Genomic DNA, 13,940 nt, shown 5'->3' with positions numbered 1-13,940 from the left:
TGCTTTCACATGTCTGTGTCCAGATCTTATATTATTTACCCAACTAGACAGTAAACCGGAATTTGATTTAGGATGATATTAATTACTTATTAGGTATTTTATAAATGTAACTAGTTTTACAAAACCCTTTTGCAATGGGAAGAATGACAAATATATTTCAAAGAATAACTCAGAAGTTATTAACCTTAGACTTTTTTGTAGAAACTTTTAAAGTCTTGTCTCTGTTCTTACTATATTTTACTCTACATGTACTTTGACCTATGAATAAATTTATATTTTAATTTAAATGCTGTAGAAGTTATTTCAGGTTCTTTTATGACAGTTTTGACACTGCTGATGTTTTATAAATGTGCTGTTTATTAACTATTGCTTTTGACCAAACTCTTTTCTCAAAATGGTAATTATTCTGCCTCCCGCTATAGGGAAAAAGGGACATACGTTGAAAATATTCTTCCTTAAACGTAGGAACTACAAAAAGTGTAGACATATTTCAGTCAGAATCATGCAATAAATAGATACTGAGACAGAACAAGCTGTATCATCTAAAGCTCACAAAGATGAAACCATAAACATATTAGCTCAGTCTAGCACAAAGTAATTCTGTTAATTCAACAACAATTTCTTATGTAATAACAGATTCACTGTATTTTTTTTTTTAATAAATAAGAGAGCAAATAAAGGGCCTTAAGCTCACATTGTAGTAAATGATTAACTTACAAAGACTTTTGCCTTAACTGTCTATTACACTTACCTGCTATGTTCAAGAAGATTTTTAACTGGTAGAATCTGCATTCAATCATTGGTCTTGCAGAGATAATGTAGCTCATATAACTTTGATTAGAATAAAATTTACTTGAAACAGGTTTTTTCTATTAGGAAACTGTACTTCCTAGTGTAGGAAGTAGAACTGTGCCATAATGATATTATCCATGCAAAGGGTGCTTTTCTTTCAAAGTTTTCTGTCAGCAGTTATTGCAGCCACTCACTCTATGACTTTTTTTTCTTCCCTTTTTTTTTTTTATCAAACTGTATGCATTTTTAATTTACTCCACTGCTGCATTACTGCACCAAATTCATGAAATTATTACTTTATTTATTACTGCTTTCCATTCAGAAAGTTACATTTTTTCGACTTTTGCCAGTGAACTACTGTTCATTGGCATAACCAAGGCAGCATGGATAGCTATCGTTCCTCTCCTACAGTGTCCTACAGGTATGAACTGATTGAGTAATACAGAAGTCCAGCACTGACTTCCCCTCACTTCTACTGGGCAGAAATCCTTTGTGCTAGAGTTATTCTCTATTGCTCTTTAAGGCATGCTGAAAGGGCAGAAAAGGGTACAAAGGGGCCTAAGCAAAAGACTGGATGTGGTCTTTGATATTCACAGTGAAAGAATTTTGAAAGGCAGAAGCTCGTTAAGAAATGCAGCAAAAGCATGATTCAACTGTTTTCACAAGCCATACTACCTCACATCAAAGGCAGTCTGGTCTTTTGAGGTTGCCTTGTCAAACTGAATTTAAAAATGGCTTTTCTGATTAGTTATCAAAGGTTTCTAGTGATAGCACAGAGATACATACTTTTGATCCAGCTGGTCATGATTTCTCCTAATGTCTCCAACTTTGAAACCTGTACTGCATTTTCTAGGTATATATATATATAAAAATATATATAAAAAATATATATATATACACACAAATGTTTAGTAATCTCCATCTCTCTTAATACAAAAAGAAATGACCAAACCCTGGAGAGACCAATTTCCAGCTCAGAGGAGGGTGAGTTTGGTCTAAATTCATAGCTACACACAGTGTCTGAACAAGCTGAAATATAGACTGTTGGGGAATAGAAATCTATAACATCTCCCCAGGCAAAACTTTCACTGTGATCAGTGGAAACAGAAGTACCCAATACTGGATGCTCTCTTTTGCTTGTTGATCTTCTCCTCTAAACAGTGATAATTATAATAGAATGGTAGGTTCTGATGGGATACACAAGGAGGTGCCATTCGGTTAACAAAATATTCAAAAATGAATGAAGCTACGACTATTATGTGACAGTGATTATGCTTGTTTTTCAAGCTTTCTTTTTAATTGTGCAATGTTGAAAATAAAAAATCTTACAATACTGTAGGTACTCAAAAGCTATTAAGAGATATGATATCTACAAAAAGTCTACACACAACAGTAATCTGGGAGAAATAGAAAAAAATTGAGCTATATGTTTGATGCTAGTTGAAGTAGTAAGTGAGGTAAGGTAAAATTACTAAGATAATATTGTAAATTAACAATGTGAAATTAACAAACAAAGTGCAATTTGAGGAACTTGAATTTGCTAAGTTCAGACTCACTGAATTATCTTTCATCTTGGAATTCTGAAAGTACTTGCACGTGGAAATGAAAGTATACTTACAAGTATTTTCAAGAAATCATCCAGAGCACAGATGGCACCTGGTAACTGAAGTAATAGAATTGTCTGTATTTAAAAGGCACAAGAGTAGTGCCTGCAATTGCAGGACCGATATCTGATCTCAGTAATACCAGCTTTTCAGGCTTTTTAGAGAAATACATTATACTTCCCCCTTGCAAAATTTTACTCTGTTACCAAGAAAGACAAAGCTGCAAAAATTGACTCATCCTGTCATCTAATAAAACAGAACTCTGAGCCCTAAAAAGTGTGTAAGACTACTAAATATCTTTGGATGTAAGTATTGCAAAAGTTTCAGTTAGCTGTACATTATCCTGAATATTCAGCAACGGTTGCAGAGTTGTGCTGCAGTCATTTTGGGCCTTTGTGACTATGGATTAGGAAACTTGGCTGAAGAGTGGAATCAATTCCTCACTGAGGTGTTCAGGCTCAGCCACAACTGGAGCTCTAAAACAGTTACTTGATTTCCAACTTTTATTTGTCTGAACTAGACCTTTGTTAAAGAAAATTCTGTTGTTAGTCTTATGAGCTATTTCTTGCTGAGACAGAAACACAATCAAACCCTAAAATGATAGTTCCAAAATCTGATTTTGGAAATGAATTTTGTTTCTGAATAGCATAGAGCATTTTAACCAAAACTAGGTGGTCCTGATCACTGGCTGAAATTTTTATCAGTTACTTATGAACAGCATTTGCTGTCTTTTTACCAGCAACTCAGGAATGCTTTTAGCTATATTTTGCTAGCTGTCTTAATTGAAATAGAGGAATGAAAAAGTGTGCTTCTGTGTGGGAATCTTATAGATTTATTTCAGTTGAAAGAGAATGGAATAGATGACAACTTTTAATGCCAAAAGAAATAAACAAAATGGCAGGTACTCAGACTCAGGGAACACATGATTATTCACACTGAACTCTTCAGAAGTGTTGGTACATTGCATTTTTTAAAATTGTGTGAAGTGATTTGGTGTCCAAATATTTACTTAGAAATCTATTTGGAAATCACAGGCTTATTAACCACGGTCTTCATTTTTAGGGATCAACTCACTTATCTGCATGTAACTGTCTACTGCCATTTTAATTGCCTCAGGATAGCCAACTTGACCTCCAGCAATCATGCATGTTTGTCCTGTGTAGTCTTTGTCATATCTGCCAGCCTGCAGGGAATGTCACTGTACCCTAGATGTCAAAATAACATTTGATCACTGTCTGTGGGCAGCTGAATTAAATCCCATCTTTGAAAATAAAGATAACATCCTTGCAGACACCTACATGTAAATGCTTATATTTACATTTATATTAATGTAAATGGATTGCATGTTTTAAGTTTTTAAGTGCTGTTCTGCAGTTCTTATTCTCTGCTGAAGAAAAAAAAGTACAATTGTGGCTGGTGAACCAAATCATTCTTTAGGCTCGGCTGACTACCCTGAGCACAAAAACAACTTATACACTGCAGACACCCACAGATTAACACTTACATGCAGGTGTCTTACTCTCAAATTGGATCCCACCTGTAGATATCTCATAATCATATAGAAAAGTAAAGGTCTCAGGGCTGAATCTACAGAACCAATTGCAAAAAACGTGTATTTCCTTTAACATCTCATAGAGGAGTATGGATTCTGCTGGCTACTTTAGTCTGAGAAGAAATATAGCTTTCAGGCAGCACGAAAAAGTTCTATGGCTTCAGTGACATATTTAGTGGTAGTACAGTACTTCCTAATTCATCAGCAGCCATGCCAACAAAACATAATGGTAAATGCACATTTAAGTAGCTCTGAATTCATGGAGCGCTTAGGACAGTAAAAGCTTCCAAATGAATAATTGTTTCACACAGACAGCTTTTGCATGGTAAATTGCTCAATGCTTGGGCTTAAAAATAGCCTGTGTTTCTATTAGTTAATCCCCAGGCACTGCAGAAAAGGCAACAGACTGCAAAAGGATTCATGTAAGAAATGAATGCAGCATGGTAATATTAGGAAAGAACAATCAGAACCATTTCCTCCTGGGAACCATTATAAAGGGAGGAAGGAAACAAGTTTCTTGTCTGCAGATAGTTCCAAACACAACATATATTTTGTTAAACCACATTTTTGCCATTTTAAATTTGAAATATTTTCAGAATTTTTCCATGACTCCCCTACAGAACTCAATCCTCATTATATATTCCGATGAAGAAAATCAGCATAAAGTGCCGGGGACTAAAATTTTCTTACTTGCTGAGTAGACATGCTAAGATCAGTGTGGGGAAGACTTTTCTTCAATTTAACCAAGATCCTTGAAACTTTGTAAAAAGTAGTACTTTTTAAAAATCCATGTTTAAAACATAATGCAATATTCTTTTCTGCAATGCACTGCATATTTGATGTCTACTGTGTTGTAAGTGTAAAATTGATTCTGGACATGAGCCTCCCATCAACAGTTTTGTATGTGGAACTGGCTGAATACTAGATCAAAGACTGACTACAGTTCTCCATATGGTTTGTACTTTAGCAAGCAGAGCTTATGCAGTACGTTTTTTCTTTTTCCTTTTTTTTTTTTTTTTGCACAAGGAGAATTAGAACCTTGTGAATCTATTCAGTATTAAAGAATTAAACAAGATAGAATATTAAAATACAGGACAGCAGTTGTCAGACTAATTCCCAATACTTGGAAGCAAAATAAAAACACAGAGAAACTCTGACAAATTGATTGCATATGTTTTGCTTGTCTGGATTACCAATTATAAATTAGCACTTTCATTTCCACCTCACAGATGATGAGCAGTTAGGCAGCAACCCTGCTTACATGTATTATAAAACTATAGGACAAATCTGCATGTCACTTAAAGTACTCTTGGCAGTATATGCTGTAATCGAAATATGAAAACACCCATTACTAGAAAGAAAATATCTTCTTTTCTATTCAAGTGGGCAAAGAACTAAGTAGTATGTGAACTACTGTATTAAAATCATCTATGTTTGCCGACCCTATGAAATTCATGTGATTTTGAGAGATTATAGTTTTTTTTCCTTTTCCTGTTTGCTGACAGCAAATTAAAAAAAAAAAAAACTTAGATGCTTCTTGTTTCTATTTCTACAATTCTGAGCTCTTGTTTTATTAACGTTTTTATTTGTGTGGACTTTCTTAGGTTATATTCAGTTGGAGGTCGTGACGGAAGTTCATGCTTGAGTTCAATGGAATATTATGATCCTCACACAAATAAATGGAATATGTGTGCTCCTATGTGTAAGAGAAGAGGAGGTGTAGGAGTGGCTACATGTGATGGCTTTCTTTATGCAGTTGGAGGCCATGATGCTCCTGCTTCTAACCATTGTTCCCGACTGCTGGACTATGTAGAAAGGTATCCAATTATGCATGCCTTTTTTTTAATACACAGTAATGTCCAGTAGCATCATTTTCTTAGCTGAATGATAGTAAAATTAAAAGATGTTTTTACCCCAAGAAATGCCATCTTATTGTTTACTTGAAAAAATCCATAGAAGTATGTAGAAGACGATATCTTTGAAGGTTATTTTCTTTCTCTTTTTTTTTTTTTCACAGTACTATTATGTATTATCATGGACACAAAACTACAGTCTTCACATCTCATTTAAGAAATCTTTGTTTTTAAGGCATGATATTACACATTGCAGAGTCATAAACTAAACTCTGCAGACATAAAAATTCAGCCTTAAAATAATTTTATAACAATGAATTGTGTTTAGAAGTATTTTGTGACTCTAAAAGCATAGTTGAGCAAAGAAGAAATATAGAACTGCTTAAGCAATGGATATTACCGTACATGACATCGCTTCCTTTAGTAACACTGCCACTTCCTGATGGGTTGATATGAGCCTTACACACTGTATTTACAGTACCCTGAATTTTGCAAGTGGATATTCTGCAAATTCAAGAATATCCAGTAGGGCAGTAGGGTACAGTCGGAGAGATTATTGTCTTCAATTTGAAGGTCCTCTTCAAATATTTCATGAAGGTTTGGCTTTTTTCTGTTTCTGTATGCTTTAAAATAGAATAAGGAAAAATACACTCTCCAAATATATACAGGTTGCAAAGATTGAAGTAGATATGTTTGTGTTGTTTGTTTACCTTAACATACAACATACAAGGTGCTGGGAGAGATTTATCTATTTATTTTCTAAAGGCATTAAACTTTAATTAAATATCAGTTACTTTTTCTGCTGAATGTGGTGTGGCATTTACCAGTTACTCAATATGTAATCCAAAAATTATGTTAAAACTTACACCTTATGTTATCCATGTGATTTTGCTCAGTCTTAGATTCATTCCCTTCACTACTTTAAAACTACATTGTCTCCAACAGATGGAAGGTTCATCAGAGAAACCTCATGATACCTGTACTTACAGGGCCTATCGTCATGGGCTTCCATTTATAAGGAACGATAACCAGCATTTTCAATTAAGTAAATGTATATTAAGACTACTAGTAACAATATTAATAAGTATGAAATAACTCCAACTACTTCTGCTTATTCGTACTTGTAAGGGAGATTTTCTTTAATTTTTTGGTCTCTGGGAAGAAAACCCTTTTGGTGTTGAAGACAAACCACATCCCACAACATTTGTCTTTCTCAGGGGGGATTATAACAACAAACTAGACCACATAACCTTAAACTATTTTATGCACGGGTATCTGAATGACATTATACAGTGTTCCTTGTCTAGGTGTTTTTGCACTGATAGCAAAAAATGTGGATAATGTACTTCATGGGCAGTTAGCTTCCAGGCTAAAAGTTGTGACTAAGAAATCAGAACTTGTAAGGCTATTAACTTGCATAGACTGGATGTAAATTAACCAGTTGAATCCACTAAAACATGAAAAAACTCTTATGCCCACCCTGTGATAGGTAAGTTTATAAGATGACTGGGATGTGATTTAATGTGCCTGTTTTTACATTCAAAACTAACGCATCATCTTCAAAAAATAAAAACATCTCAATAAGTTAGGAAACCAAAGACTAGTAAGTGATAATGAGGTATTTTAAAGTGAGTAATAGGGCATCAATCTTTTTTAACTCTTTTTTTTTTTTTTAGGGAATGAGTCTCTGCTTCAGTCATTTTGTCATTTTGATACAGCCTGATAGGATGTACTTTATTCAAACACCAATTTTATTCTGGAAGATTGTCAAACTAAACATAATGTTTTAAAATTTATTTTTGAGATTATATAAATCTAGTGAGAGCAGATATGTGTTTTTTAAACACTACTGCTAAAATCCTGTTCAATAGTAATTAAGACTCACAGTTTGAACTTTTCTAAGGTTGATGCAATCGTAAAGAATCATAGGAATTCAACCATTCTAAAATAAAATAATAGTTATGTTTTGTCTGCTTTTCACAAAAAAAACTACAATGTTTTATTCCTCTTTAAAGGTAAAATAACTAGTTCCTTTTTAAGACTTATAAAATTTTGGAGATATTTTGGCAGATTTTATAAAGTAGGTTTATTTTCAAAATATTACTCTAAACTTAGAAACTATTAAAAACATAAGCAAGTGATCTACAATTTTTTTTTTCCCCTTCATCTCACCTTGATTTAAAATTGATTTCTTTCCAGATTCAGGAACTTTTATCATAACCCTTCTCACCCTAGGTCATACCTAGTTATTATGAAGATGAAATGTTCAGTTGTTTTTAGGAGAAGAAAAGACATAAGAAATCTCAGACATTTTCCTGGCAATTACAAAAAACAAGTTCTTGTGCAGTTCTATTTTGTTGCCAGAATTGAGTTATAAGAATTTTCTTTAGCCCTTGCTTACCTGTTTATTAAAAAAACAAAAAAGTTCAAAGATGTCAACTGCATTTAATTTACCTGCTTTTGCAGCCCTTCACCTTAGCCCTTGTAACTCAAAAGCAGTGTATCAAAGAGCCTATTAAAATTTATGACCTTTAGGCAGGTGAAGATACAATGCATGCTTGTGTATTTCACTGTTTGTGAAACTCTCAGCTAGAGGCATATGATGCTGCTGTTGAAAAAGTCACAGTCTTTGAAAAAATTCATTCAAAATTGTTTTTTGGGGGCTTGTTACATGTGTATTTCTCTTACACATATTCAAGCATTGTTTTAAAGTATTTTCCTCTGAAGTTTTAAAAGACATTTATCTTAGAACATCACCTATCTAGATATTTAACTCAAAACTTCTTAAGGAAAGATAGAAAATGAATAAATAAAATGAAAAAAACAAAGTAAAACAAACAACGCAATCAGTTTAATGGTATTCTAGACATAAAAAGATTAACACAAAATTTTACCACCTTATTTTCTGAGGAGTTCTAATAAAGCCAGAAGGAATAGCAGCCAGATTAGTAGAACTTTTTCCTAAAATGTATTTAGCTGTCAAGAACAATTTAATCAAGGTTAAAAACAATTCTGTTATTGTACAATTTGAAGATAATATTTATGAATGAAAAGGCAGTTACAAGCAAAGCACCATAACATCGTTGTTTCAATATCTATACTAAAAAGGTTAAAAAAAAATCAATTTTTCAATTATAATGTGGGATTTGTAACAGTATTCCTAGTAGTTGCTTATTGAAAATATGAATGACTGAAAGAGTTGCAGGGGCTCTTATAGCCAGTCTTTGTAGTAAAAGCCTAGAAATTTCCTTTTGGAAAGCGTATGTATATACAACTTTCTGTAGGATTATAAACTACTAGTTAATAAAGTTTAGACCGCAGGAAAATATGTTGAAAGAACTTGACTCCCCCAGAAAATGAACTTGTAGCTAGCACTGTCTCTTGAAGTTGCAGGAGATTATTATATAGGTTTGATGCTTATTTTATGTAACAACATAGTAGTTAGAGGACTTATAAATAAATAAGATTTTTAGCCATTATCGAGTTCCTTTATAATTATTTTAGAGTAATTATCATGCGCAAAGTTTGATCTATCTTACACTTAAGCAGGTGACTAAAGTCATTCAAAGGATTTGTATCCTTAAACTGTTTATTTTTTCCACTGATTTTCAAGTGATTATACTACATAGTAGAGATGGTTAAGGACAGATTAAATTAATTTTATTATACTGTGATACAGTATTCTATTTTAGTAATATTTTTTATCTAAAAATGAGGTATCTAGTTTAACCAGATACTCCAGACTTCCGTAGTAACAAAGGAAGAGGCACTATCAAAAGGCATTTCTTTTCCATTTTAAGGATGTTTAAAATAGTTACAATGGAATGGCTTCTGAAATTAACTAATATTTACATTGTTAGTGAATATCTAAATTTATGGCTTATGCTAAATGTTTAATTTTTAAATGACTATCATTAAACAAAAGAAATTTTGCCCTAAGTTTTAAAAATTCTATTGTGATTAATGTCTTAAAAATGCTACTTCTCTGTTCACTTGAGCAAGTATTGGGAGGAGATTAATGATAGCACTCTAACTATAATGCAGTTAAACATATCCCCTGAATTCTTAGGGAGGTTTTCAGGCTGTGAACATTGTATAGTATAATTTTAGAAATTAAAATATAGTGTAATATAATTTTAGAAATAATATTTTTAATATGCTACAATAAATATCATACTTAAAATATAGACATAAAAATATACATACATCCAGATATTGCTCTTATATCATTCTCAAATCTCTTTTTATGACACCTTATCCCACAAATATATCAGTTTATTCCAAAAGGTTACTGAGCATAAGTTCCTAATCAACATTTAGAGGTTTGTATTGGGAACACAATAAATCTGTATGTTTTCTTTTTGCTGTTAGGAAGCATATTTTGGTCAAGATTCTAAAGGATTTATTTTTTTCCAGAAAAAAAGGACTATGTTTCAAGTGAAGATCATCATGAATTGACACTTATCTTCTCCCTGGACATTCAGTTTCCTTTCTCTTTCCTCAGGTATGATCCAAAAACTGATACATGGACAATGGTGGCTCCGCTGAGTATGCCTCGAGATGCTGTTGGTGTCTGTCTCCTTGGTGACAAATTATATGCAGTAGGTGGCTATGATGGTCAAACATACCTGAACACTATGGAAGCATATGACCCTCAAACTAATGAATGGACACAGGTAATCATAAAGTCTTTTTTTTTTTTTTTTGTCTGTAACATACTTTGTAGTTGTACACAAAACCATTATTTTTCTGAAAAAAATTATAGGTTCCCATAACTGTAAAAACAGTCCTAGTATTTTATCAGCTGTTATGTCAGGAGTTTCCTCTGAAGACAGAAAAGAGAGAATTAGATCTTAAGAAATTGGAAAAAGAATAAGTAGCCCTTAGAAATATAATCTTGTTACCTTTCAGACAAAATTCTTGTTCTGATAAATTTCTATAGCAAATTAATTTTTTTCATCTTTTTTCATGCAGAAGAAATGCCATAAAAATTATCAAAATATATCTGGAATTTTAATTGGTAACCAGCATGTCCTGAAGATCCTTTGGATGAAAATTTGTTTATTTTGTGTGGGGACTCTAGTTTTCATTTCATTCTTCAATTCCTTTTTATTCTGTTTGATAGACATTTTGAAGTGTTGAACTATATGTATGTTCCCAATATATATCTTCTATATATAAGGAAGAAATTTTTTATGCTGAGGGTGGTGAAACACTGGATCAGTTTGCACAGAAAGGTGGTAGATGTGTCATCCCTGGGAACATTCGAGGTCAGGTTGTATGGGGCTTGGAGCAACCTTATCTATGAAGATGTCCCTGCTCATTAAAGGAGGAGTTGGACTAGATGACCTTTAAAGGTCCCTTCCAACCCAAACTGTTCTATGATTCTATGTTGCTATGAAATAGTGGTATAATGCAAGAAGCTGGGGACCAGTGATTTTGTTGTAGAAGGAATGTATTTTATTATGTCACGGTAGTGCTTGGAAAGATTTGGATTCATAGCAAAGCCTTAAAAAGAAATGAAAGTTTTATTAATTCTGTTAATAATTCTGTTATTAATTCTGTTTTAAGACTTTCTGAAAATGTAATTTGTTCCACCAGTGTAGATGTTTGCATCTGAATTAGTCACCCTAAGTTCTCTTTAAAGTTAGTGAAGAAAAGTACATCCTTCGAAGGCGTGATCTTACCCTAAAATAATAATTTAAAATAGGGCAGATGTATAATGTTCAAAAATGTCTGTTTCTTTTTATGATTGCAAAAGGGGGATTCTGTTGTCAAACTTAAATGTAGACATATATAGCGTAAAGTTAATTCAGAAACACATCTTTTTTATCTACTGTTACTTAAATCATGAGACCATTTGCATGACATTCTGTAGGAAATAAAAAATTATTCCACATTAGAAAAAAAAAAAAGAATAAACACACTTGGACAGACAGTTAGGAAATATGTAACACTTCTACTTTGATATGTACAGTACCATTAATTACAGTGTATTATCATTACTATTATTATTATATACCATATAAACTGACTCTGCTGTGTTAGTTTCAGCAACATCCAGTCTCCTAAAGTTATTAATCCTCGTGTTGCCTTGAGCAGTGTCTAAAGTTGCTAAACTTATTCTAAAAAACACATGAACCTGTTAGGAACCATAAAATTTTGGTGTTAGCGGCCTTGATCTTGCCTCAGGGACTAAAATGGAAGCATCAACTACAGTCTACAGAGAAACCCCGTGCATATCAACAGTTCACAAAACTGATGACAGCTTTAAAATCACTTTTTTTTTTCCCCTCTTCTCACACTTTCAAGTGAAAGATGTGAGATGTGAATAAGTAACTTTAAAACTACAATACTAGGATATTGTGGGTTGTATTTCTTTTTAGCGGTTTATACTCCCATTAGTTTTGACCGTTTTAAAATAAAGTTGACACAGCACTTCGGCAATCTCTTGCTTGGATTGTTGCTGTTCAGTTAATTTGTATCTTCTTTTCTGCAGATGGCTTCCCTAAATATTGGAAGAGCTGGTGCCTGTGTTGTAGTCATCAAACAACCATGACTTCATCAGCACTGCTTAGGATTTTATTGACTGTGAAATGATTATTTTTCTATCAGACAACAAGAATGATAACTTCATGAGAACAAGGATTTACACAGTGAATACTCTGTTGATCACAAACTTGAAGAAGTTTGGAAGTGAGAAAGATTAAGTATTTATGCCCAGTAAAATCATAAAAATTGTTCCCAGTCAGTGAAGAGGAAAAAAATCAGGCTGTTGTAGGCATAAATATGTGAACGTGGAGTAATAAGTTCAGGTACTGTTCTCACGAATGTGTCCTGGAGAACTGGATAATCAAGGGCCAGCTCTACACAAGGAGCAGGAGGGAATATGAGAACAGTTTTCATGGCCACAAGAGTTTTAACTGCAGAAACATCGAAGTACATTTAATCACTTTCAAACTGTGTTTTTTAAAAAGAGAAAAGTAGACAGTAATTTTTTTTTTTTTTTTCTGTTCAGGTCTTGTCTGCAAATGGGTTATGGCGTAATTTAAACAGACAGTTTAGTTCTTACTGAAGGGAAAAGGTAGAAAAGTCTCTATATTCAAGTTTCATTCATAATGACTGAGCTGTTACTCTGCAGTAGGAAGAAAAACAAAGCGAAAAGCAAACCTCCAAGATTACTTTTTTTTGGTAACTTCAGATTGTACTTCCTTGCCAGTGTTAATGCATCTTACAAGTGAGTCTTTAGAAGGGGAAGTCCGTGTGTTTAATTTACTTATACACAAAGCAATCCTTTGGCTGCACTGGGGCTTTGTTGCAAATGTGGGAGTCAAAAGAACAGTTTCCTAATTCTCTCTTAGGAAGAGAGTCTCTCCTAACTCTCTCTCACATTTAAGCATGTGGGCTCTGATCTCACTATTTAATGCATCTTCTGCATGTTGGAAGCTAATGAAAAGCTGAAAAATTGATACTGTTCCTTCACTGTGTCATGTAACAGATAAACCATGACCAGAACAGTCTATAGAGTCTCTTCTAACATTTCAAAAGGGATAAACCCACTACATTTTATTTCTTTCGGATGCTCATACATACACCTTGCCTGATTAGAGCTGCCAATTTATGACTTTCCACTTATGACTGAGAATAACTGCAAGTAGGGAATTCAGAATAAATGCAAGTGGAATAAGGAAAATTAGACCATTTGATCTAATAAAGTTCATATGGTAAATGTACTAGTGTCATCTGTGCTTCCCTTTAGGGTTGATCATTTCTGGCAGTAATGATACTTTGAGCTTTTGCCTTGGCAGTAGATTTGATGATGATGCTTTCTATCCGCTCAGCTGAATCAGTAAGAATCTTAAGGACAGTAATGGAATTTGAAATTCTGCTATTCAGGGAGACACAGGCTCTGGGAACAGGACTAACAAGTATACGTCTTCTTTAAAGCTTTTCTGGTCCTTTAGGAAACATTTCATGGTCCAAAAGCAGAAAACTCACAGTCCTCTGTCACTAGCAATTTTGGGAAGGAATTCTGGTTGTAGTTACAAGAGTTTTCCTAGTGGAAACCTTTGAAACCATTTGAGATTAAACGAATACGTGTAGCGTCCTACTTGGGACATTTGATTTGAAGATGTATCT

General features: G+C 33.4%; 1 protein-coding gene across 2 annotated transcripts in view; it reads left to right on the top strand.

Annotated features, from left to right (window-relative positions):
• Nucleotides 1-12,360, top strand: part of KLHL1 (kelch like family member 1) — a 236,761-nt gene extending 224,401 nt beyond the window's left edge. For both annotated transcript variants that reach the window (XM_054215759.1, XM_054215750.1), the window contains 3 exons: nt 5,553-5,765; nt 10,306-10,477; nt 12,301-12,360. In XM_054215759.1, the coding sequence (XP_054071734.1) occupies nt 5,553-5,765; nt 10,306-10,477; nt 12,301-12,360 (445 nt within the window). The remainder of the gene's footprint in view (nt 1-5,552; nt 5,766-10,305; nt 10,478-12,300) is intronic.
• The last annotated feature ends 1,580 nt before the right edge of the window (nt 12,361-13,940 follow it).

The sequence above is a fragment of the Rissa tridactyla genome, chromosome 1 (assembly GCF_028500815.1).
Source record: "Rissa tridactyla isolate bRisTri1 chromosome 1, bRisTri1.patW.cur.20221130, whole genome shotgun sequence".
In the NCBI taxonomy this organism is placed as follows: Eukaryota; Metazoa; Chordata; class Aves; order Charadriiformes; family Laridae; genus Rissa; species Rissa tridactyla.
The sequence above is the reverse complement of the archived record's forward strand: the minus strand, read 5'-3'. Positions and strand labels throughout refer to the sequence as shown.